At 40.1% G+C, this 26,228-nt stretch overlaps 1 protein-coding gene across 6 annotated transcripts; it reads right to left on the reverse strand.

The window, feature by feature from the left end:
- Positions 1-1,336: 1,336 nt before the first annotated feature.
- Positions 1,337-25,669, reverse strand: trip12 (thyroid hormone receptor interactor 12). Of its 6 annotated transcripts, none has more exons than XM_014994941.2 (42): positions 25,579-25,669; positions 22,661-22,807; positions 22,149-22,274; positions 21,179-21,966; positions 17,018-17,123; positions 15,673-15,809; positions 15,418-15,501; positions 15,235-15,330; positions 15,016-15,167; positions 14,803-14,838; positions 14,618-14,713; positions 14,436-14,528; positions 14,180-14,341; positions 13,452-13,520; positions 13,191-13,356; positions 12,828-12,945; positions 12,345-12,501; positions 12,081-12,234; positions 11,740-11,968; positions 11,293-11,411; positions 10,877-11,084; positions 10,612-10,712; positions 10,335-10,509; positions 10,079-10,220; positions 9,676-9,867; positions 9,324-9,475; positions 9,090-9,247; positions 8,881-8,954; positions 8,566-8,765; positions 7,507-7,634; positions 6,599-6,750; positions 6,306-6,448; positions 6,070-6,226; positions 5,618-5,716; positions 5,407-5,521; positions 5,030-5,184; positions 4,708-4,872; positions 4,375-4,539; positions 4,138-4,251; positions 3,705-3,799; positions 2,958-3,061; positions 1,337-2,855 (listed from the first exon to the last, which is right to left on the reverse strand). In XM_014994941.2, the coding sequence occupies exons 2-42, from the start codon at positions 22,756-22,758 to the stop codon at positions 2,659-2,661; spliced, it is 6,177 nt and encodes a 2,058-aa protein (XP_014850427.1). In that variant the 5' UTR covers positions 22,759-22,807; positions 25,579-25,669; the 3' UTR covers positions 1,337-2,658. The 6 variants fall into 6 exon arrangements, with proteins under 6 accessions (XP_014850427.1, XP_014850425.1, XP_087867994.1 ...); XM_014994939.2 differs by having other exon boundaries at positions 10,335-10,521; XM_088011868.1 differs by lacking the exon at positions 25,579-25,669 and adding an exon at positions 25,121-25,514 and having other exon boundaries at positions 10,335-10,521.
- Positions 25,670-26,228: the final 559 nt, after the last annotated feature.

Below are 26,228 nucleotides of genomic sequence, written 5' to 3' on the forward strand. Positions count from 1 at the left end.
TTCACTCTTACTGCTGCTGCTCCGTTTACGTTCCGATACCAGAAGACACAAATCTTTAACCTTCCAGTAGATTCGTATCAAACCGTAGGAACGTCTCCGTGAATAAAAGGTGAGGATCCAGGTGTGAGCGAGTATGGAGTTTTGTATGGAAGGAAACTTGATTCATATACATTTTAAATAAAACATTAGAAGGTGCTCAACAAGAACCTGCAGGTCGAAAACAAACTATGTCGAGCATTTTTTATTTTATTTTTGAATGCTGCGAGTCAATATCTTGATTCAATCTGCTGGATTAAAAACTTTTAGAGCCAGTTTGAATAAGGAGCAGAGCTCCTTCAGGATGTGGCGGAACATCATAGATGTTCAGAGTCTGTATGAGGAACGTTTCCAACTAATTACTGAATCTATGCCACAAATGCTTAAGGTGGTTCAGAGTAAAAAAAAAAAAAAAAAAGTCAAATCCAACAACATGGTGTACCTTGTAAAGTTACAGTTCAGGCCAGATGGGAAATGATTATAAAATTACATATCTGTGCTTTTTTTCACAGGTTTCGCAGCTCATACATTTAGTTGAAGCTGAAGGAAAAAAATGTCTGGCTTGTTAAAGGTTGCTGACTCCTGGATTAGGACAATGCAAAGCATGTGGTCTGATAAAACAGTAAGAGTACAAGTAAAATAATTAAGTTGATAAAAATACCCAGGGAATAAGGACTTATTATGGTTTAATATTGCTTATTTCAACACCCACACACATATTGTGTAAGATTTAATCACAGCCTAAGCCTTTTGTTGTTTGAGCTCAGGGTTTTAGGACACAGCGGTCGGAAAAGGTCCAAACCTGTAACAAGCAGCCGTTATTAAACCCTGCCAACACAAAACACGAACAGATAAAAACCACAAGATTAAAAAGTTCAATATTTGCCCGTTTTAAAAGTGGCAAATATTTATTTCCATAAAGGCTTGGAAATAAATATTTCCAAGCCTTTATTTCTTGTAAAGCTCAGGAAACCTTTGCAGGTATTTTGAGTTAATCGTCTCTATTTCAAGACAGTTAACATTTTCTGAGACATTACATTTTGTTTTTTCATTTTCTGTAAACCATTTTCAAAATCACATGAAATATAGCCTTAATACATTTCATGTGCAATTAATCAACACAACATGAGTTTCACTTTCTGAAATGCGTGGCAAAATTTACTGAACCTTAGGATTTTTCTTTTTTAAGATGCACCTGCCAGGGAAACAAATGAGGTAAAGAAATTAATTTGAGTAATAACTATTCAGTAGTAAAACAAACAGGGTGGGTAAGAAAAAATAAATAAAAACTATAAGCCAATGAGTCAAACAGTTACTTTATTTATGTTCAGGTAAAAACATGAACCTGATGCAAGTAAATTATTGCAGATCTTAGAAACCAGCACATGAACGATTGGGCCAGGAGAGCATACAGTGGCGCCCTCCCCTGGCCACAGACTGCAAGTGCACACCACGGTTTGTTCCAAGCCAGCAGTGCAAAGAAAAAAAAAAATCAACTACAGCAAGAAAAAAAAAAAAAAAGACAATATAGAAAATTAAAAAAAAAAGGTAAAGCAGACATTCTCACCTCAAACATGGTGTGAAACTGCATATATACTTTATTCCATAAATGAACTTGAAATGCTATCTGGCCAAGAAACGATAAAATGAGACCAGCCAATTAATTTTGTGCCCAGCTACATTTTATGTGTTGAGGGTTGCTCAGAGCTTGGTCTACCAACGTCACCCTACACATCCAGTAGGGCCAAACAGAAAGACACTAACTCTATCAAAATAAGAGCAAAACAAATTTACCTGGTCAACACATAGGTTACAACTCTTCATTTAAGCTGAAACTCTCTATAATAAAGGAGGCCAGAACACAGTCCCAACTTGGGTAGATGGTGATTGGGGGGGCGGAGGGGGAGAAATAAAAATAAACAGATAATATGATCTTATCACTACCTGCATTCAACCAACGGCAACTCTCGTTTTCAACACTGGAAGCAAAGACACACAGAGGGGGAGGAAGCCGAACCAAAATGCAACACACAGACTGGGGGCCGATATAATACAGAACAAAATGCCAACATATGAACTGAGGGGGAGACATGAAAACAAAGAACTATTCTATCAAATGTGTAGAATGAGCAAAGTCTGCAAATTTGTCTGTACAAATGATCTTTGGAGCTAAAGTAAACCTAGCCTGCTCAATGAAATCGCCCTCCCCTTCCTCCCCTAACGCCCAGTAAGCCGTCGGCCACTCTGGAGAGGAGACATCCCTTTTTTTCTTTTTTTCTTTTTTTAAATATCACATAGCAATGCAATTTAAAATGTCACCCAGATGTTTTCATCTTTTTAACACTACTGATATAGGTTTTATTCTCTCTTTTTTTTTTTTATATCTTATGTTCTGAGTCATGGAAACACACTTCCACTTTTTTGTTTTTATAATTGTTTTTTTGGAGAGACAAGGGGGCAGCAAATATATATTTAAAGTCTTAACTTTTTCTGCAAGCTGCTTTCTCTAACAACAAGGCTATCCCCGTAGCCTCGGTGTGTGAGATTACAAAACAAAACTTAAGGAAGTAATGATTTTTATCAGTTGCTGAAGAAGGCATTTGTATTTGAGAGGTGGCGAGATCAGGAAAGGTGGAACGACTGCTGGCCCTCGCGGGCAGCAATCAACAGTTTTTCTCGCATGATCTCTATGCTGGAGTAGTCAGGCAGCTTCAGGTAGTTGACGCAGGTCATGACTGAGGGCAGGAAGTCGTCGGGGTTCTCCGTCGACTCGAACGTCTTCCTCACAATTGTCAGAGGGGGGTTGAGGCTTCGGAAACCTGCCGATGACGACATCCACGTTAAATGTGAGGAAAATTACAGCGTGGGCTTGTTTAGCTAATACGTCTTTTTTTTTTTTTTTAATTTATTTTGTTATTCACCTCCGACAGGCAGCCTCGGGCTTCCAGTAACAAACTGGAGAAAGAGCCGCTGCTGTTCGGCATCGAAGCTGCTCAACACCTCGAACAGGAACCGGATGGCCCGGCTGTAGCAAGAACAGAGAACGTGCACGTTGAAGAAGAAGAAGAGAGTTATTCATATGCCTCTGGAAATTGTAGCTTCAATCAGGTGAAATGTGATGTACTGACTGATAATGTGCTCTGCTCATGTATTTATATCCAATCAATTTTTCCAAAGTTTGTCACAGTGAAAACTTGCACAGTGGCATGGACGGCCCTCTTCCTGATTTCCTATCTTTTGCATGTTTGACATATTTATGTGTTTCAGAAAATCTAACCAATTTAAATACTAGTCAGACAACTCAAGTAAACGCAAAATGCTGATATTTTTTTTTTTTTTAAAATGAAGTACAGATCTTCTTCAACGCTGAAGTCTGATAAGCACGCAAATAATCAGAAATCAGGAAGGGGGAAACATATCTTCAGTTTATTGTGTGTTTGTTGCTCTAAAACAAAGTGCATAATTGTGAAGCGGAAAGAAAGAAAAAGAGAGAACTTGGTACAGATTAAACAATATGCATTAATCTAAGCATATTTGACTCCATTATAGCTCTGGCTGCATGTTCAGGGCTGATATGTACAAACACTTAATAATTTAAAGCCAAATTAATGAGTTGAGGTATGAGCTGAACGGAGCTGTAATCAAACTGCGTCAGAAATTAATCCCACCTGTCATGCGTGTAGCCGTGGTCCGGTCGACAGCACTCCATCAGCGTCTTCACATCCCACGTCTCTGATTTACTGCCACACAGCAACTGGTCCAGCTAAAACAAACATGGAAGAAAAAAAAAAATTTAAAAGGACAAATTCATTTATTTAGCAGTTCACAAGGGGAAAAAAAACTTGCAACATTTAGCAATATATGTACACTGTATTTTGTAACCAATGGGAAAACGTCACTTTTTTGGTAACATTTATAACAAAATAGGCGTTTTGTTGTTTGTTTTTTAAATACAGCTCATCTTCACATAAAACCGCACAAAACTTTGGGATATTATTTCAAGTCAAATTTTCCAGGTTTATATATCCTCAAACAAACATTGTTTAGAGGACAGAGAAACGCAATAAATCAAAATAAAGTAGAAACGGTGACGTTTCTTACCTCTTCAGGGTAGAAATACTGCAGGTGATGCAAAGGGAAGACCGACTCAAACCCTTCCCTGAATGAGTCAAACTGTCTTGATACTCCTTCATTTAAGGTCCAGTACACCACCAACTAAAAAAATCGCAAAACTCAAAGTAAGAATAAAATCATAAATCCACAGTAGGACTAAAAAAAACCAAACAAAAAAAAAAAAAACAAAAACGAGCAGAACAGTGAGACACAGCGGTGCTGTACCCTGAGGTACTCCTCGAGGTTGTAGATTGTGACTGGCACGTCTTTCCCGCCCTTTTTCAGTTCGATGTTTGGGAAGCCAGGCAGAGTGAAGTCCAGGCCCAGGTCCTCCACCGAGCAGCCGTTCATGTTCAGGCTCTCTAGGGCCTGCTGGAGGGTTTCTCTGGTCTGGAAACACAAACAAACTCTTGTAAAAGTGTGAAAAAGGGAGTCATGCAAACATGAGGCTCTGTTGAGTGGTTTTAGGATTCTGGGAACACGGTGCACAGCACCCCAACGTTCCTTTTGTAGCGTAACAAACTGACGAAAAGGAAATCCTCCAGGCTGTGACTTTACCTGTGATCGGTCCTGTTCCAACCTCTTCTTCTGACGAATGATATCCTCCAGGTGCTGGATGGACTTGGCCACACTTGGATCGATGTTCATCAGGTCGTGAGAGCTTATAGACGTCTCGTGTCGCAGCATCCACTTATAAAACGGAAGCCCCAACGGCAGATCCAGCTACGGTAAGGAACATTTGTGAAACGGTTCAGGACGCTCATTTAGGCAAAAACTTGAGATGTGAAACATGAAGCAGGTTTGCTAACAAGTCTATATGCACTCGAGGAGTTCAAAGACTGAATCTACAGACACAACGATATAAAACAGAGTTTAGTACCAGTCTAAAGTCCATAATTGCTTTGGCCATCAACTTTCCTAAGAAACGGAACTTCATTTTGATTTTGGCTATGTGTGCTGGTTTTGTTGTTCTGCCGAAGGGGACAGCAAACAGTCCTCTGGAGTTGAACATGTACTTAGTGCCCTCTTGGTTTCCTGAGGAGAAACAAGAAAGACAGGCACTGTTACCATAGAGATGAGACAACTAAAGCTACAGGAAGTTTTTTTTTTTTTTTTTTTTTTTAATGAACTGCAGAAACACTTAAAAAAAAAAAAAAAAAACTTTCTAATCTGATCATCTCTGGCACTTTGCTCGGTAAGAGGATCACATATCTGATGCCTATTAAGAAACAGTTAAATGTTCCAGAGGGTTAGCACCTTTAGGATTGGCCAGAGTAATCTCTTCGCCTCTCCAAAGACCAAGGTCCGCTCTCTGAAGCTCCTGAGACACCAGAGCGTAGAACTCCTGCGTGGGACCGAGACCTGTGCCCACCTGGAACAAAACAACACCTCAGTTCTGCTTCAAGGAGACACATGACGGGACACACGCTCCACTTAACAGAGGAAAAAAAAAAAAGAAATAAAATACCTCATTCTCATACTGAATCTCCAGCATTGCCCTGGAGCTGCCAAGGTCCTGCATCACAGACTCTGCCTGTTTTAATAGATCCTCACGGTTTATCGTTCTCTGGAATGAGACACAAAAGTAAATGACAAAAAAAAATATATATATATCTAGTTACCCACTGTGAAATGTTTAAAGTCTGGTTAAACACGATGCAGATTCTAAAGTTTTACAGGATTTGGAAGCAGAAGTTTTGAATTCAAGAATGCATGATTTATGGCGTCAGTGGCTGGGTCCCAGATCTTTGTTTGATTAACATGCATCATAGTGCATGATGTGGACTGAAGTTCTAATCAAATGTATTGGCATTTGATCATTATAAAAGGATTGATTACAAGAGGATAAAGTGAAATTTAGGATTTCTCCTCTCTGATCGATGCATCTCTAGGTTACTGGTTCAGTGACGCAAACCGCACCTTTTTCCTGTCCAGACGTGGTGCGACTCTGCTGTCCTGAGAATCTGATTGGTTGATCTCGGGGTTTGTGTCCAGCAGGCGCTGCATGGCTCTGTCTCGATCGAAGGCGGTGACATAAAACAACATCTGCCGAGTGTCGAAGGGGAAGAAGAAGGGGCTGTGGAGGCGGAGAGAACAAGAGGCGGTGAGAACAAATTGTTGCTTCATGCCGTCATGTCGCTGTGCTCAGCACATACCAGGTCTTTCCCAGCTCGATAAGCCAGGTGGGGATGTTCCCCGTCATGATGACCAGCGGGTCTTGTAGCTGACGATTGGCTTTGGCAGTCAGTTTACTATTAATGAACTCGGAGGTTGGAATAATTTCCTTACACGCAGCATTCTAAAAAACAAGGAAACACACATGTAGTCATTTTGTTTTATATGTCAGCTTATATTAAATTACAAATTTTCACCACAGTTCCTTTGAGAATCTACAATAACAAAGGCTTCCTAAGCATTTATTTATCCCTGCTGATGGAAGGTGACCTACATCGTACAAATAGAACCAGAATCGACTGATGGAGTGAAGGATCCTCAGCAGCAGGGTGACCTCTAAAGAGGGGTCGTCAAAGGTTATGGTCTCTGGTGGCTCTGTAGTGAGGTATGTTTCCAAAGGATTGGCGACGCCGGGACATACGCCATCTGAGAGGACAAAGAGAATGGGACTCAAGCCGGCTCTTCAGGTTCTGACAGAGTTATTTTGGTCATTTTAACCACACATTACCAAGAACATTCGTAAGTCAAAACAATACACGCACAAGGTAAATGATAAGAGCAGAATCTGCCATTTAGCAACACCAGCAATATTGTTACTTTGAAGTAGGGATGCAAATGCTTACTATGCTTACCCAATAATATTTTACAAATAATTGAATGATTATTTTTGACCCATTCCAGATTTTTGGGGGTTCCCTTTCTGCGTCAAGAATCAGTATCTGTCCAATTCCACCTACAAGTCTCCACACCTGTGAATTTCACCCTTTGACCTCTGAATCATTGTCATTTCACAGTAATAAGCCGACTCATGAATGGAATGATCGTTAGATCAGTTCCAAAGCAACAAATTATTAAGGGTACGTTGTATCTGAACTGGAACTGCTGTGCATAAAATCAGTGGAGGCCGTTAGTTTACGTACCCGGCCGAGTGTTGCCACATAGCTCTGTATCGCCTTTACTTTGGATGCGTACCATAGAAGAAAAGTTTTGCCATTAGCAATCTGCATTTACCTTTCTTTTGAACAACTTCTTGCTGTGCTTTGAAATGATTAAAAAACACTGAAATATTTCAATGAAACTTGCCAAAAAATAAAATTACCCCAACTAAGCATCACAGCCCAGCAAGCAGTACTGAAACTACCAAGAGGAAACTGTAGAAGTGAGGATACTTTTCAGCCTCACCATGCCACAGCTCATCCTGTTTCTTGGCGTTGCGCGGTGAGGTTTTAGTGGGAGCAGTCTGGGCTCTGCCTCGCTTTCCACCCACCGAGTCCTTACTGCCTTCCTCGTCTTCTCTCACAGGCTTATACCTGCCAAAGATCAAAAGGAAACACTTGGTCACTAAAGGCTTTGATGAAGACACTTCTAGGATCTCACTTATTTTAAACACAACTTGAAAATTGACAATAAAAGCTTGTAGATGATAGTTTAGTCAGTTTTCACCAAGTTACACAGTCTTGTAGTGTCGGGAAATGTAAGAAATCAACTTCTAGTAGTTTGTAGGTGTGTATTTCTTGTTTTCAGAAAACTGCATCAGAACATCATTATTATAATTTTGAAATGTTTTACTTGCATTTTGACTTTGAAGGATAAAGTTGAATTTTTGTAAAAATCTTTTTACATGTATTTAAATGCTGTTATTTTAATATTTCTTTTTGATCCAACCACAAAAACTTTAGAGTTTGAAACTGTAGCCATAAATTTAAATTTCAAAAGATTAGTAGTTTTAATTTTTTTTTGTTTGTTTTGGATAAAAATCATGAAAACACCATGTAGTGAAAGCTGGCATGTGATTTGGCGGTGTGAAAAAAAAAAAAAAAGCAATTGTCCAGTTTTTTCTTTTTGCATGTGGACAAACGTAAATCAAACCAGCATTATGTAGAGAAATCTGAACTGAGTCATGTGGTTACGTGCGACGACTCCAGCAATAAAATTCCCAGAAAGGTGGGTTAGCATTCTGACACTACAAGTACGAATGAATGACAATATTTATTAGCGACATAAAAACAAACATTATAAAAATGCAAGCAGCCGTTTGTTTATCAGAAGATCAAATATGTTAAAAAAAATAACTGAATAAAAACAAAAAAAAGTCTTGAAATTCAAACTATTTCCTACTCGGCCTCCATTTTTTCATACTTATGCAGGCTTGGAAAATTACATAAAGATCTACAATGAGAAGCAACTCTGTGTATTCCTGCAAGTCACCGGGATTCAGGAAAAGCAAATAAAGTGTTTTACCATATTGTGTGCGTTTTGGTCCAGATTCCAGCCCTCCCCAGTGGATTTGCTTCGTCGTCTGTCGACTCCCGCTCCTCTTCTGCCTGAAGACTGTATTGCCGAACAGCCTGGTACACCGTCATGTTGTATGGCAGCAGGTGGTCACCAATGTAGAACTGTAGTCTGTGACGCACGCTGCCAGAATTTAGGAACTGTGCCGCCTGAGTGAACAACAATTCTTCAAGTGTTAGTAGCAAATGTGGTTAAAGGAAAATTCAGAAGAGTAAAAAAATTTAAAAAAATAGCTTCTTTATAAAGCAAAATGTCATAAAATACCAATGATTCGTCTATTTCATCATCTGAACCGTCATCGTCGCTGTCCTCATCTTCTTCCCTGATTCTACCATAGCCTAAAAAAAAAAAAATCAAGTTTAAAATGCAAATGAGTAGTCAGAGATGATTGTTCTTTAGTATTTCAATTACATGCAGCTGTCTAAAACCTCCAAGGAAAGAAAAAAAAAACAAAAAAAAAGAACAGCTCTCACCTCTGACCACAAGATATCTCTCAATCGCTTGCACCAGGGCCAGCGGGTCAATCTTCACAGGGCCGCCTTTCCACTGTTTAACATTAGTGCAGTCTGGGTGCCTCTGCAGCTGACACTTGAGCTGATGTGTGTTGAAGAACTTCAGTGCCTGAGATCCCCTGATGAATCAAATATATTCGATTTAATAAAGTAGACCAAATTCTCCCTCTTGAGACCAGATGTTTGCACACAGACCTGCTGCCGTTGCCATTGCCACTGGGAAAGTCGTGCACCTTGACTGGGAACTGCTCCATTTGGCTCAGACAACTGTTCATCTTGTGTACGAGTGCCAGGTACGCCGAGTTATTTGTCGGATCCAGACGACCTATAGGCTCAACGCCTGGCAGCTGTGAAGCAAAGAAAACATGATAAAACATACAGATGGAGCACGAGAGCAAACATGGCGCAGATCACAAACCCTCCAATGTCTATTCACAGCTCCCACCTTCTTCAAATACTATTTAGAACAAATTTAGGAGAGGAAACCGGTCATCGTACATAAAATGAATATTATCTAGACTTTGGAATGACCCTATTGGCTTCTCACCGGACAACCAGCGAAGATGTTGAGGAACCTCTTCAGCCGCACGTCACGACGGAGCAGGTCTCTGTCCGCGTTGGAGGTAAGGTAGATCAGAAGCTGCTTCACCAGGCCGCTGTGCTGGATCTCAAACGATGACACGTCAGATTCTGACACGATGTTAGAGATTTCCACCAGGCACTCCAACCCACCATCCACCTGGAAAACATGGGAAATGTTTCATTAATGGTGTGAAATATTAAATATGTGCTCTAGACCGGAGATGTTTATAAGTAATTTTTCCTGAATCGGAGTTAAATCTCAAGTCAATTTATGTCCCAGGCATTTTTTTTTTTATCCGTTGCCCATTTGTTCCTTTCTGGTTCTTGCTCAACAACGTGCATGTTTTCACAAAGAGCGGATGTCGTACCTGCAGGTTCAGCTGCTCGGTGGCCGTGCAAAGTCTCTGGAGAACGTTCAGAGCAGGGTTGCTGCCGTCCACATTCTCAGAGTTGAAGTAGCGCTCCACAAATTTACTTGCCTGCTCTTTAATCCAGGCCTTAATTTTATCTCTACAACGTAAAAAGAATTAAAGCAAAACTGTAAAATCAAGTACAAACACTGAGCGAATACATCAACTAACGATATCCGTCCGAATAAAAATTGGCATCAAGTCGTCAAAGTACCTGTTATTTGAAATCGAGTCTTTGGGAGGCGCTCTTGCCAGGCCGCTTACTCCGGCTGTGCGTGATGGCTCAGAGTTGGCATTGTTAGTTTGAGCTCCCAGCTTCCCCCAGGTCTTGGGGTTGAGGCTGGCCAAGAACGACGACTTGGGTGACTGAGTACTGGTGGGGCTCTTGGCTGCAAAGAAGACTGGCAGTTATGCAAATATCATCAAATGTGCTTTCCTTTCCAAAGGTTGAGCATTTCAAACTCTCCACACAGCAGTGCTTTGACACTTACCCTGATTGTCTGCTTTATCATCGTCTCTTGGCGGAGAGTACTTAGGCCTTCTGGGTCCTCTTTTTGGAAGGCGTTTTCTCTTTAGGACATCACTTAACCGCCTTAGTAGGAAACAAGAGAAGGCGGCTTAAAATAACCATTTAATTTCAAAATTTGCACAGCTAAATGCCAAGAAATTTATCTCCAATTTGGCATGGAAGGCAGATTCCCTTCAAGTCTTTTTAATTCTCTGGAGAGTCACCAAGTCTGTGTGCTGAGTGTTTACCCCTGGGGACTGAGGTCCAGCGAGTCGTCCATGCTGTGCTGAAAGCTGGGGGAGCCCAGGTCAGGAGTTGCAATGTTAGCCGATGTCGTGGATACACTGGTGATTGTTGTGGTACAGAGGCTGGCAGTACCACTGGAGCAGGCCTTTGGGGGACTAGTGACAAGAAAGCTCTCAGACTCTGCAAGGTTCTTTACTTGATGCATTACACCTGGAACAACAAAGAAACTGTCAGATAAACACCCACACAAATATAAAAACTGGTTTTTAATTAAAAAAACAAACAAAATGAAAGCGGTCTGTAATATTAATAAAGTCCTCTGTGCAGGAATTCAGTGATTTCTACCGTTTGCTTTTAGTTAAAAACATTTATTCAAAAGTTAATTTACATTTCCAAGTCCATACGTTGGTGCACAAACCTTCTCTTCTAAAATAGACACTGAAGACATCAGGCAGCTTCTGCATGAGGATCTCTGCCATCTGCAGAGATCCAACCACAATCTTCAGGTCCTGGCTGGACAGCATGGAGGCAATGTGACTGTAGAAGGAAACAACATGGAACAAGTTGGATTACTCTCAATAAAGTTGATTTAAAACCGTCAACTGTTTGTTGCCTCATTAGAAAAGCAAGTATTCTGAATAAAACTTTCTAATCCTTCTTTATCATTCATTCAGTTTATTTATAGAGAGATAACTCACAGCATTTCATCTCAAGGCACTTTACCAAAAAGTCATTTTAATCCAATCGAGCATCCATTCCAATTGATCCTAATTATTATTCAAACCGAATAAAAAAAAATGTTTTCTAAGGAAACCCAGTAGATTACGCCGAGTTACTGATCTGCAGCATGTTGCTGAGTGGTTACCTGGACACAGCATGGTTCCTCAGCACATCCTTCAGCAGCTCGGCGTCAGCAAAGTATATGATCCTGAGGATGGCTCTAAGGCACTTGTGTCGGACAGCAGGGCCAGCTGATGAGCTGTAGACCTCATACAAGACCCCAAACAGTGTTTTAATAAAGCACTTCGCCAGCTCAGGGTCCTCCTTCATCAGCTGGGCTCTTGCATCTTCCCGACGAACCTCTTGGTGACTCCCTAAGTTTTTTTTAATGACAAGATGAACATGCAAAATATCTTGTGTTTCTCTTAATCTAATAAAATCCTCATTGTCAAACAAATCTAGGAAAAAAAAAACAAATGTTAGAACCTGTGTTAGGATTGGCAAGAGGATTAGGCTTCCTCTGGATACCGCGTGCTGTTCCTGTGTCTTCATTTATCTGCTGCATAGAGTTGAAGTCAATTGTGTATACACGGCCCAGGGTTGACAGGCTGATCTCATCTTCTCCGTTCTGGTGGGCCGTCTGAGGAAAAGACAAATAATCAGGATCACAGACAGATGAGCTAAGCAAATATCCACTGATACTGCAACTCTGTAAGGAACCATGGAGTCTAACAGGCTTTTTTTTTTTACCTCAATTATGCGGCTGTCGATGCGGTTGTAAGGATGCCACAAGCCCCGGTCATCCCTCCACTGCCAGATTGCACCCTCTGTTGTTTGAACACTGCCTTTCTTCAGCATAGCGTCAACTGCAAAGATGCCCTCTCTGGGGAGGCAGGGCATCAATTCACTGGATTGGGAATATAAAAAGGAAATGCTTTAGTTTGTTCTGCTCCACACTTCAGGTTCAGGTTTGCAGTGATTGTGGCCGCAGAAGCCAATTAAAAAAAAATATATATGCATTTTAAACTCAGGAGGAAGGAAAATTAACGTGTGGAACACGTAGTTGACATATTAAGTAGATGGGTCTGCTAAAGTTTTCAGCAACAACAAACAAAAGATTATAAGATGTTTTCATTCAATTTATATTTGATTTAATCAGTTGCTTTATTGCGTGCCATTCCCTGTATTTAAAGGGTTGGCACAATCACATACAACAAAAACTAAAGACATTACCAAATGAGGGAGGTCAGTTCGTAGAGTTCCTGGGGGCTTCGAGGTACGAGCTCAATTTGTTCCTGGCAGCTTCCATTTGATGCACCGCACAAGAGGAAACGCAGAGTTTCTGCTATGTCTATTCAGAAGGACAGACACATATTCTTGTTTTAGTCTCTTGTTTGTAGTTTATTTTCACACACACGTCAAGTTCAACACTGAATTCATGCCAACCTAGCACAGTGAAGTAAAACTCTACAATCATTTAAGACTGTTTAGATTTGAGACATGAAAAACAATCCAATTTTTATGCTACTGTTGGCTAATAGTTTAGTGAGAAAACAAATCAAAGCAATAACACCCTTTGAGGTGTGAGTTACTCACTTTGTTTCATAAGCTGGACTGCCAGACTTGGGCAGTTGGAGCACATCAGCGAGAGCATGCGCACAACCATAATAAACATCCCCGAGCTGAGAACAGGAGGCGTCACAACTAGCAACTGCTGGATGTTGGTCAACAGGTCCCTCGATGCCACCTGCTGCAGCAGGTTCTGCCAAATAAAATAGATGGAGAAAAACAACAAACTGTTAACCAAATAAACATCAGACACAACAAACCAGTTTCAGAAACAGTCAGAGTACAGACCTCTTCATGTTGAAAGTTGTCCACCAGTCTGGCAAAACAAAGACAAGTGCTTTCAACGGACTTCTTATCCTGAAAGACAAAGGAAACGACATTATACTTTACTGAAAGTGCTGTCTGAGTATTATTTTAAGCACCTGCCAAGTGATGAGGTAAAAGTTAATGATGTGTAATATTACAGTGTAACAACAGGATTACATTTTATACACAAAATCGCTGCAGTTTAAATATCTTGTGATTTTTTGCTTACAGCATCAAAGACGTTGCTGCCAAGCAAATATAGCAAAAAGTCCAAACCTTACTCCATATATTACATTTTATTTAATTTCTCTGCTGCTGCTGTTCTTCTCTGTGCTTTTCTAGCTTAGATACTGCCACTTTTACCAGCAACATTGTTGCAACTTTTGCATTTAAAGACATTTGTTAAAATCTCAAAAATATTTAGAAAACCAAAGACAAAAGACACTTCACACCAAATAAAACCTATACTATTTAAGGATATTTAAAAATTTGAGTTTGATCAGAAATGTTTGAGATATTTAAATGCAAAAACTATTCAAAATAAAACATGTCATCCTGTTTCCTCCTATATAATCTTAAGGTATTTCTGGTATTTAAATATGTAAAGTCAAAATATAAACTTCAAAATCTCAAATTGCGTAATAAAAATTTATTCCAGGCTCACAATCAGATAAGACTGATTATCTTCATCTCGAGCTGATCACACGCACCTGATGTGTAAGTCTCTGAGTCAACAGTGAGAGCGAATCATCAACAAAGTGAAACTCGTCTGGAGTAATGCTCTGGCAGCAGTTCGCTGCTATGGCCAACGCATTCCTCTGGGCATTGATGCTGAAGAACTCCAGGTAGAGGAGGCAGTGAGCCAGGCCTCTCTGTGAGGGAAAACATGTTTGTAACAGATTAGAGTAATGCAAGAGAATAAAGTCATTTGGAAGTAAACAGTGTAAAAGTAAAGTCAATACGTACAGCCTGTAAAATCGCTTTGCTGTGTCGCCTTGACAACATTTCCAAGGCTGTGAGGGCTTGTTCTGCTACGTCTATGAACTGGATCACCTGAAGCTGCAAACAAGGAAGAGGAAAAACTATTAGCTTTTAAAATAAAAAAACAAAACAAGGGAGTGACTGCAGAAGGAGTTTAATGCATTTACTTTCTCCAGGAAGACAGGAATAGCGTCAACCACGACAGCAGAAGAACGAGGAAGTGCCTCCATCATGTAAGTGAGCGCACGCGATGCATGATTCATCTTTGTGCAACAAGCAACACAAAAGTCAGTTTTTACAGAAAACCAGCAAACTAACTTCACTTACAAGCCAATAAATCAATCATACTTACAATTTCAAAATTATGCTCCATCTGTAACAGTGTAATCTGTAAAAGAAAGTGGAAGATACTTAGCTTCAATAAACTGTCGACAGATCGATAATACATGCCTAGGTAAAAATTAAATAACTACAATACAGAATTTGTCCTTAGAAAAATAAAAACAAAAACAATCAGCTTACGCTTGTCACCATCACTGCAGCTTGACAAGTCAATGGGACTTACCAAAGCAGGCACTACACTTTTGACAGGAAATCCACCAAGAGTTTCCTCATTGCCCATCACCAGCAGCTGGCACATCTCAATGGCAGCTTGGAGCTGTTGAGACTCGTCCCCTGTGGCCTGGAGGCCCTGCAGCAGCTGCTGGGCCTTGGAACCTAAAACGCAAAGATTTGGTTGGTAAAATTGATGGAACCCTGTTGGTTGTAGGGAGATTGTACTCACTGGCTCCACTGCCTATGGTCCTGTGAAACAGCTGCGACATGCGGGGCCCCAGGGGTCCAAAAAGATGTGGTGGGAGACCTCTGGCTTCCAGAAGCGCTATGGTTTAGGAGGAATCATCAAAAATGAGGATGTTTATCTGTTTTTATTGTCATCACATGATAAAAACCTGTGAGTCTGACAAACCTTGAAGCCTTCCCATTTCTGAATCATCAGACTCACTCTCTCCAGAAGTGGTCATGCCCACTGCTCCGGCAACTGAGCTTGAAGCTGGAAAGAAAAACAGTATTAAAAACTCATCAGTGATGTCACCTTAAAACTGCCGGCCTGTTTACAACAACTCTCAGAAATTTGTTTGTGCTCTGTGGTCACGTTTTGATTGCCAAATGGAGTCTAGTCAAAGTCACAGACTAAGTTGTGGTTTAGGACAGTCATTTTTACCTGAAGCTCCTTGTGACGCCTCATCAGTGCGAGCAGCTGATGAATTGGCCCCATCTTGGTTGTTGTCGGAGTCAGCCATTTTCTCCTGTCGGCGAGCGTCGGCTGCCCCGCGCTTGCCCAGGCCTGAGCCCCGCCGACTACAACATGAGAAGAAACTGAATTAAAATGTCGGAATAGCAGGGAACGTAGCGCAAACAAAAACACGATATGCTCCCTGAATGACTTGATCTTCCCCAGACAGAACTAAATGCAGGAGTGAACACACGCAAGACCCTCTTTCCTCAGATGGAGTCTACTAAAATATAAAACATTCTGCCAACTAATGATGTGGCGTGCATCACCAATTAAGCAGCAAGTTACCTGGAATATTGTCAATGGAAGAGTTGTTCACATTAAAGACTCAGTTTGAAATCCTCATCTAACCCAGCAGAAAAAAAATAAATAAATAAAAAATAATATCTCCACCAGTCAACATTCTGCAAGTGGATTTTTCTGAAACATCGTTTATGTTTCAGCATTTTTGGTGCAGACTGAACCCACCATGGTCACCATGTCACAAACATATTCCTCCAACGATATACAGTGGACTTCAGGAGAATCTCTGGCAAAAATGCCATAAGGGTATTCCTGCTGTATCATTCTGAATTATTCTAACATGTCAAATTTTGTTTGTAGGATAACTTGGAAAGAATGTAGTCTTAAGTTGTTTGCCCACACTGATGCTTAGAATTTAAGCACCATTTTATAGCAAAAATCAGGTTAATATATTACCTTAGTTATAAAAAAAAATCCTTCATATATCAAACATGACTTAAATGAAATATGTCTTAAAAACATTTGACTTTGCAATTTAACGCCTTGAAATTGGGTCTTTGTCTCTTTAATAAGCGCCTGCTCTTTCCAGCTCTGTCTTCAGCATGTCATCAAAAACAATGCTTCTGGGGTGCTGTGGTGGCGCAGGGGCAAAGCACAACAGTCCTCATGCCGGTGGTCGCAGGTTCGACTCCCAGGCTGGTGACATTTGCCACATGTCTTCCCCATCTCTCATTACCCTCTTTCCTGTCAAACTACTTTCAAATAAAGGCCACTAGAGCCAACAAAACCTGAAAATAAGTAAAACAATGCTTCTCATTACACCATTTGTAACTTTTCTTAAGAGCGCTGGATTGAGTAGTTTTGTATGATAAGCTCAGCATACTGGCAGTTCTGCCAAGCGTTTGCCAATTGCTGCGGTTACTAGTCTGGAGGAGAAAAGCAGGGGAGTTTTCGGGAAGGGCGCTCTGTGAGGCTGAAGCTCTGAGGAGGAGCTTTGTGGAAATAGGCAGCACTTTCTAAGAGTTCCTACCTGGTGCTGGCACAGGAGCCCGTGGTCTTCTGGCGTGTGCTCCGCCGAAAACTGGGGAGCTCTGCTGGAGGAGACTCGCTGCGCTTCTTTGTGGATTTCCTCAAACCTAAGGGAAAACAAAAGTGAGCGTTAACTGCTTAGATGGATCTTATTCTTAAACTAGTCTAAATAAACATTTGAAATGATGGAAGCTGTGTATCTAGATGCAAATAGAAAATACAGTTTCCTTTACAGTTTAAGGAAACATTTTAACAATAGTTTATAGATTATCCATGTGGGGAAATATAATAAACCAAATGGGAGTTTCCCCCCACTTCTGGTTCCATATGAAGTGCTTAGGACAAAGTTAGATGCAGAATACCATCTCTTTTTTTTAATACAGCACAGGACCTGTGCTGTCTGCTTAGACCCCTATACCACCAGCCAAATGGGTTATTAATAGCAACACGACCATGGCCCTACGACAGAACAACCTTCATGCTAGGTCTGTGACTCATAACTCAGTGGTACAAATCTAAACACTAAAAAGTTTCAGAGCAAATAAATTGCACACAGGATGGTTTTGTACTTTTTTATTGGCTTGATATTCAATCTTGTGTTCTTTAGAATTGCTCAATCTTGAATATTTCCAAATCTCAGAAAATCTAGAGATTTTAAACCAGCTCTACTTAATTAACTACACCTCCCTTTAGTCTAGAAGCAAAAACATTTCAATTTGATCATGTTAAACTTTTTTTTTTTTTTTGCTCATGCAGTAAAAGGTAATAAGTAAATTAATTATAAAGCCCACTCACCATCATACAAGTGTTAAAATGTGTATCTTAAAATTTAAAGAGTGATGAATTTATTCCAAATGTGATGAAGCTTTTTTCCCTTCTGAGAGAAGCAGGTCGTTAGTCCTTCCCTACCCTCAAACATACTTCACGTCAGCTGGTGGGCCAACACGTGAGAGCCAACTTAGGAGGGGTCTCACCATTTGGGCCAGAGCCCATGACACAGAGTCCACTTGAGTTACTTTCCTTTTACTCACCTAGAACAGTCTGAGCCCATGCTAACCCGAGAAGCTGCTGCCTCCTTCTCAATGTACACAATTTTGTTCAGATTAATTATACTTCTATATGCAGGTTGACTTTTTTCCTCTCTTATGTATAAGAATAATAGTGGAAGGAGCTGGAAGAAAGATATAGAGGCTTTACATGGCTCTCCAGCAGTACAATGTTGGCAACAAAAAAAATACTGCCCTCATTTTGAACAACAGTATTCACTGTTAATTTTCAAAAATTCAACATATTCTGGGTAATGGGCCATGTGACCATGACAATAACTGAACTGGCGCAGCTGTCAAATGATCAGTCGTCTGTCTCAGGACACTACGGTTGATTTAGTTTCAGATGAAAGGTTGAAGAGCAGAGGGAGAAAGGTTAACTTTCTAAAGACATGGTGTGTTCTGGCCTCGCCTCTCCTGAACCAGGTATTCCTGTTATGCACTCGTCCCACAAAAGAGGGGTGCAGTTATTTGTGCTGATTCTGAGGTTTAAATATTCTTAAATCACAGAGAAATGATAAAACCATCTTAAGCTTCACCTCAATAAAACTTTAAGGTATTTGAAACACAAAGTTATAACGTCACTGTGGTTTGCCTGATGGTATGGAAGCTTAACCTGTAAAATTTGGCCTGCTGGAGGCAGATTATTGTTTTTCTACTTTGTTTTACCATTTTCCTGTATTTTGACAGCAAATATCCTTTTCTTTCCAACAAAGATATTTTTGCTTGACAAGCGCAAGCATAGCTTCACACAACATGCAATAATCATGAGTCAATTACTTTAGAGACACCTCTAGACTCACTGCAAAGGTTTAAGTGGCTGAAGACAGACAGAGCTCATACACAGACCTTGAAAAGGCAGCTGTTGCACTGATACAATAAGTCCTTGTGCTACTGGCACATTCCCACCACCTGCTCAGCTTCAAGATACTGAATGAAAGTGATAATCATCTCCAGGTTGCTCCTGGGTTCAGAGCCGTTATAGATCACCTGACGTCATTACTAACCTATTCTGTGTGGTGACGCACATATCACAGAGGCACACAATCACCACAGACGATGGGTTTTATATGACAGGCCAACACAAAGTACAGCATAATTTTCAAGATAAAAAAATATATATATATATAAACGTGACATAACGTCTGTCATGAACATAAAGAAGTCTTCATGAATGTTTATGACAGTTGTCATGAAGTGTCATTCAGTAAATAATGACACTTTAAATGCAAAGTTGCTCTAAAAGTTGTATTGAAAGTCCATTAAAAATGCCAACTTTTCATTAAATTATCATAATTTACAAAATCATGCATAAAATGTCTCGAGTGGAAATTGTTTTGTCTTTTGCGTGTTTTGGATTCCTTTCTGTGTTTCTATCACCTTGCTTTCTGATTGGCTACAAGTCACAACAAACGGGCTGCAATCTTGTTTGTCCTAAAAAAAAAAAAGACCCCAGACACTGATATCAGGCCAAGACAACCTAACTTGTTGAATATGGTTAGTCGTATGGTTGGCAACCTCCCACCGTGAAGCTCCACCTTTAGGTCAGGGATAATCCCAAATGTCCTGCCTGTCCACCGGGTCCTTCTTTAAGTACATTTACATTTCTATTGTCTGATTTGGCTCTGGTTCCAGCAGTGGAAACACAGGCTCTCCAACACAGCTCTGTCACCATGAATGTGAGCATAAAGTCTGTACCGACAGGTTGTTAGTAAAATAAAGATCCATTACTGCACAGTTTCAGTGGGTTGTTTATGTTATTGGTTATGTTTCTTCTGACTGTAGGATAAACATTTTGAAGGTGTCCAGCCTTAACCTGAATCTAAGAATATATGGGGGCAGCTAAATATTAAGGTGATGGAATGGAGGCATTTCTTCAAACACCAAAGAAATGATCAGAGTATCAATGGGAACAGAAAAGCCTGTCATGAATTTTTTTTTGACTGCTGTAATGTTAATAAAGACGCTTATAGTGATGACTAAAATCGGTATGAACTGACATGCCATTTGCAATAAGATTTATTTGTAAATGACACTCATTTTATGTTACTGTAAGCAGTTCCTGCCTTTTCACCATCAGAAAAAAAGTTTTTTGTTTCAACAAAATACAAATTTACCCTTAAATCCACCAGGGTTATGAATAATATTGTGGTGGACAGTAAATACGGAAGTAGTAGTTAAAAAGCTTCAGGTCCCAAATGAGTCAAAACTAAATGTTGTGAAACCAGATGTTTGCTGCTGCTAATTACATTTTTCTTCTCCACTGTAAAAACATTGAAGGTTTTTCATGGAGAGATAACAGTTTTCACTCAGGTTTGCAGCTGTAAAATAATTTTCTATTTTTCCATTAACAGGTAGCCGAGCAGTCAAGAAATTGATATTTTATTTCATTAATCTGCAGCAGAATAATTCTGTTAAACTTCAGAACAAATGGTGCAGCGACAGTAAAGAGGCAAAACTAATAACATCTTTTTTTAATAGCTGGTCCTTTGATAGTTTTGTTTTCTACTTCCTAAATGTTATTGACTTGTAGTTGATGGCAGCTACAGTTTTAAACAAACACATCCAGAGTCAGAAAACCTGGACTGAAGTCCATTACCACAGTCTGCCAAGTCAGATCATCTAAACATGTCTTGTACGACCTGCTTAATAATCCAAGCCAATGAAGCATTAAGCAAGCATTTACTACGTGTAAATACAACATACTAGTCAAAGCATTTATTTTTTTTTTGTATGCGAGCAAGATTATTAGTTGCCCTCTGTTTTTTAAACATAAAAAAGCAAAGCAACGAGAGTAGGACGTTTGTGAAATCTGAAATGGGTCACACTAAGAATACTTTATCTGAATTTACAGTTTGGTCCAATATCTGTTTTTGCCTTGTAGTGTAGATGAGCTGTAGCACATTTAATCCTAGGAGCCATTATAAACGCATGATTCTAGTGGTCTTGGTGGACGTTTGTAACCGAGACTGTGATGGTAGTTTGCACAGGAATCATGTTACATTAATCTACTATCTAGATCCATAATAATGAACTAATCATCTACCAGCCAATCAAAAAGTATTACACATCCAGCTCTTGCTACACACAAACAAGTTAATTTTCACACAACTTACTTGCTAGTTTAGCTTGTAGTCCAGATGGCCCAGGTTTGGAGGTCTCAGTTTTGGAAGTTCCAGGTAAGGAAAGTTTGGGTTTTGGCAGGTTTACTTTGGGGTTGAAGCGTGTTGCCCAGTCAAACTTTGAAGAGCTGGCAGTTTTGGCCTGCTCCTTGTCCCGTGTACTGCGACGCGGAGAGGGACTAGATGCTGATCTGGAACGACGAGCTTTTGTCTGATCTTTTCCCTGTTTTAAACGGGCGCCCTGCGTAGCAGCACTGTTGGTGCCTGTGGTAGAGGAAGAAGAAGAGGAGGAGGCAGAGGAGGACGAGTCTGTCACGTTGCTACACCCAGCTTTGGCTGAGGCGGCCGATTTAGACGCCAGCTTGGTTGGTTTTGCAGTTCTGCCTTCGGTACAATTGGGTAGAGACCCAGCGGTGCTACTTAGACCTGGGAAAGAGTCTGATTTTTTCCGTTTCTGGACTGGAGAGGCCGAGCTGGCCGCACTCTTCTTGTTCTGATTTCGACCTGTCGATGCAGGTGCCTCTGAAGAAGCCTGTCTCTTCTTAGACTTAGCTGGACCTTTCTTGGTCTCTGAGGTATTGCTTTTGGGTGGTGGGACTGATTTGGGCTTCTTGGAAGGGGTGGGCCCAAGGACGCTAATTTGGTCAGGAGCGTCGCTTCGTTTGAGCCCTCTGGTGCCCTCACTCTTTGACTGGTGGCCTGGTCGTTCCTGTTCGGATGTTCCCGCAGCCTGCGAGTCGTCTTGCAGCACTAATGAACCCACTGATAGGTTAAGACCGCTTCTGTAAGGTAGCAAAAAATAAAGGAAAATTATCTGACAGAATTATTTAAATCAGAAAAAGAAGTTAAAGAGATTATGCCAATCTAAAAGTGCAAATGTGTAAAATACAAGTGGCAAAGAAGGATGCAGTTCAACCTTAGATAGACACATATACACTAAGCACTAAGTAGAAAATAGGGGTACCTTCTTGAGCTGTGCCCTCTGGACTGGCCAGTGGCTGAGCTGGCAGTGGCTTTGGGAGCCTTAGAATTAGGTCTTCTACTTTCAGGTGGGGAATTTGGTTTATGTTTTACCTGCTCTGACTGCAACCTGTAAGGTTGGACATTAAAAGAGCAAGGAACAGTGTGGGTTTCTGGAAAAAGGCCACATAAAAAGAATTTATGAATCCCTAAATTGTCTTAAGACAAAAATGCCAATTCTTTTCGTCACCAGCACCTCTGGAGTAACCAGTAAAAAGAAAGAAGAAAAAGAAAAAAAAAAAGAGTTATCTGACTACGAAAAGAAATAAAAACATACGTCTCCTTTTGTAAAGGCACATACATTCCCTTTCACCAATCAGTAAAGTTTCCTACAGTGTTTACAAAAGTGAAAACTCTCCTCAAATAAACATCAGTCTTGCTTGGTTTAATCAAGAAAAGCAGACAGGAATTTTATTGATTGAGAAAGTACAAAGCAAACATGCAAGATGGACTCACCTTCCAGCTGCTGTGTGGTCTTGTGGCTGGGCCGCAGCAGTGTTCCTCTGTGAACGGCGCAGTGACCCCCCTGGATTGGAATTAGGCCGGTTGGACATTGGCACCTCTCTCCTGAAGGGACATACCCTTTCTAGACACTACCATTCACTAAAATAAAAGAAATCAAACAGACATGAGCATATTAAAAAATCATAATGGAAAATAAACAAGTGGCAGTATGTTTATAGCATTAGGCTACAGCTCCCTCTTTGTGCTGATTTCAGATGTCCTGTTTCACAAAAGACACCTTGATCAACATTTAGAAACTCCATCACAAAAAAACTAAAGAAACACTAATCTAACTAGTGGTCCTGGGAACTGTATTGGCTAATAAACAAACCGCATGTATGCAATCTCAAAACCACAGGTAGTTTAATCAAAGTTTTTGATCCAAATCCACAAATGACTTCATTAATTGTATATGATCTATATTCCTTTAATCCAAAAGTTAATTCAATTAAATGAATCTCTTCGAATAGAAATGCAATTAAGGCAAGGTTTTAACAGCTAAGCATTATTTTTACAACTTTGCATGGAATCACTGAATCCCCTATGTTTACACTCTTATTACAGCCTGTGTGTTTTCACAGTTTCTATCAACATATTGTTGACACCGTATAATAAACCAGATTTTCTTTACATTTCTACCTCTGGGAAAAATGGCTTTGAGGTATTCTTGTGATAAAATATTACCCAGCGTTATTATAACAGCTGGCTTCAGTAATCCAGGACCTTGCATGTCAAAATACACATACATAGATCATAGATATTTTTTTAATAAATTAAGTTTTAAACAGAAGTCGAATGACAAACATTCCATAATAGATCATATTTCTCTGTCTTGAATATTAGAAATAACAAGGAAAGCTTGCTGTAGGAAATCACCAGTTTTAGTAATAATGATAGAGAATTTCATATTGCAGCACGAACAATTTGCATATAACCTTAATTCACATGAGACAATTGATGAGGCTGAACATGAACATATCCAGGTAGATTTGATATTTGCAAAATAATGCTAACTTACCACCTAAGTGCTTTTGGCATACAAGAAAATTACCACCAAGAAATAGCAAATTAACTGACGATCAATCCATGATATAATGAATTCTGATGACAAAATACGCCACATTCCCGGAGCTCATAAGGCCACGTTAGGCCTACACTGACAGTGCATCCTTGTCTTTGTTATTCGAGCACTCTGACAACTGGCACGCCACTTGCCAGTAATGTGATTAGATTTACACAGCAAGTGGCTGACATTTTTAATCGCCATCTCGTTTGGTTCGCCTTCACAACATAACCAAGACACCAACCGCGTCCTGTTTAGTACCTATGATTTCCAGAGGCCTGTATTTCTGACGTAGTTGTTTAGCATCACCGAGCAACGTTAGCATGTTGAGCCAGTCATTCCCTTCCAATCTCATACGTTTTGACAGCAGCGAGTTCACACTGTATGTTCTGCGGTCAAAAGTTACCACCCTAAACGCAAAAACCACAATACGAATGGTATCTCAACAAGAAAATAACACATTTGAAAGCTTAAACAGTTAAAAGTTACGCTGGCTAATTTAGCACTGGTTGCATTGAACTGCGTAGTTTGAGTACCGGTGTGTCAACCTATTTAGACACTTAACCAATAGGTAGGTTTAAACTACTATCTCGTTTGTAAGTTGGTTCGTAAACGAAAAAGGATATGGTCTTAAATAAACTACAAAGGCAGCCTCGCAAAATAAAAATGTAACTACTTGAGATGAGCTAGGCACCGAAAATGGCAGCATCGGATGGACCGACAGCGGTTTGATGTAATAAAGCTGTGGGGCTAGCTAGGTTGGTATTCGGGCTATTATGACACACAAGTATGGCTGACAAGTTTTAAGAAAACGAAAAGAGACGTGATGGCCCAAAATGCGTTGGTCCACATTTTATGATGATTGGTAGGGGAATCAAATTCAAAATACACGACTGTCATACAACAAATACAATGACTAATTCTTAGCCTCGGTGTCAACCTAGTTGTTGCGTACAAGCTAGTCAACCTTTACAAATATGAGAACTGAACCGATGTTTTCTTAGCCTATAAAAGGCCAAGGGCTCCCTTTCACTGCACCAATGTCTGGGGCTTTAGCTAATGGTAGCCTACAGAAAATAAGTTGTCTAACAAAGTGTAAACAAAACGCATAGTTTGTTGTTACAGTTGCACAAACAGAACCAAATAAAGCTAAAATCTTAATAGCGTGGCTAAACTGACAAGCGTCGAAGCTAGTTAATTATTAGCAAGCTAATATGAGCTTAGCCATCCAATATAGCTTTTTTTAATGGCCGTTCAGTAGTAACCTGACAAAATAGGGGGAAAAAATACATTCACAAGTATCTGGTTGCTAATAAAAATGATAGTTCTCCGGTTTATGAAATACTAACCTTATCAAAACAGAATTAGCCACCGCAGGGCAGTCACGTAGGTTACGTTAAGCGACGTTAAATCATCCAAGAGCGTTGTAGCTAACCTTGGCATGCTAATCAATAAGAGCTTTCCTTGTTGTCACTGGCTAGCGCTTTGCCAGCTCGACAGAATGGGGTTCACAAATAAGAGCTTAAATACACCTCACAAACACGTGAGTTCCTGATTAAATACAATAAACTCCAACTCAATTAACTAGTCGCACAACTAAAAGGTAGCACGACCTCGCTAGGTTGCAAAAAGAAATGGCCACTGATACATTTTAGACACAAAAAAACAGGAAAGCAGGAAGGGAGTTCGGGATGACTCTACGACACAGAATCAAAATTCTATTGATACAAATCGTTAATAAATCATTTCTAAAGACTGATGACTGAGATGTCACTGAAAATGTACATATTTCGCATATTATTGTTACCTATTTGTTCCAGTGTTGTAGTTGTAACAGACTGTGCACTGCTCCTCTTTTCTCTCTCTACCCCTGCTAGCTTCGTATCAGCTGAGCGGCCTACAACTGCAATATACATCCGCGTTATTCATCCGCTGTGGAACTAGATACCCGTGATTTTCGACATCAGCTTACTGCGACTTGGCAGAGACGCTTCGCCTACAAACACCGATTTTAAGTCTAAAATAACAATACAGTGCTGCTGAAAAAGAGGGAGTTTTATCTGTAAATGTTCAGCTGTGATCAGTTAAACACTGGTGATACGAGCTTGTCACAAATATTAAGTATAAATCCGCTGGGTCGTGAACCCCCCTCACCTCCTCCCACTTTCGTCTCTCTCTCTCTCCCTCTCTCTGTCTGAATGTGTAAAAATATAACTCTGTTAATAATTTAAGTCATCATAATTATTTTTTTCTGTTGCTCAAACGTACGTCCACTAATCGTGTTCCTTTGCCGTTGATTTTTTATATATATACTGTTATATTTATTGTTATATTTTAAATGTGCGCCCTGAAATTTTTGCTTTTAATCTTTCAGTGTAAATGTGACAATGACTGCATTCTATTCTATTGAAATAATTCAGACAGAGTTGTTTTCTTGTTGTTGTTGTCATGGTTACA

The sequence above is a fragment of the Poecilia mexicana genome, unplaced genomic scaffold, assembly GCF_051168715.1.
Source record: "Poecilia mexicana isolate PSO_F unplaced genomic scaffold, ASM5116871v1 scaffold_13, whole genome shotgun sequence".
In the NCBI taxonomy this organism is placed as follows: Eukaryota; Metazoa; Chordata; class Actinopteri; order Cyprinodontiformes; family Poeciliidae; genus Poecilia; species Poecilia mexicana.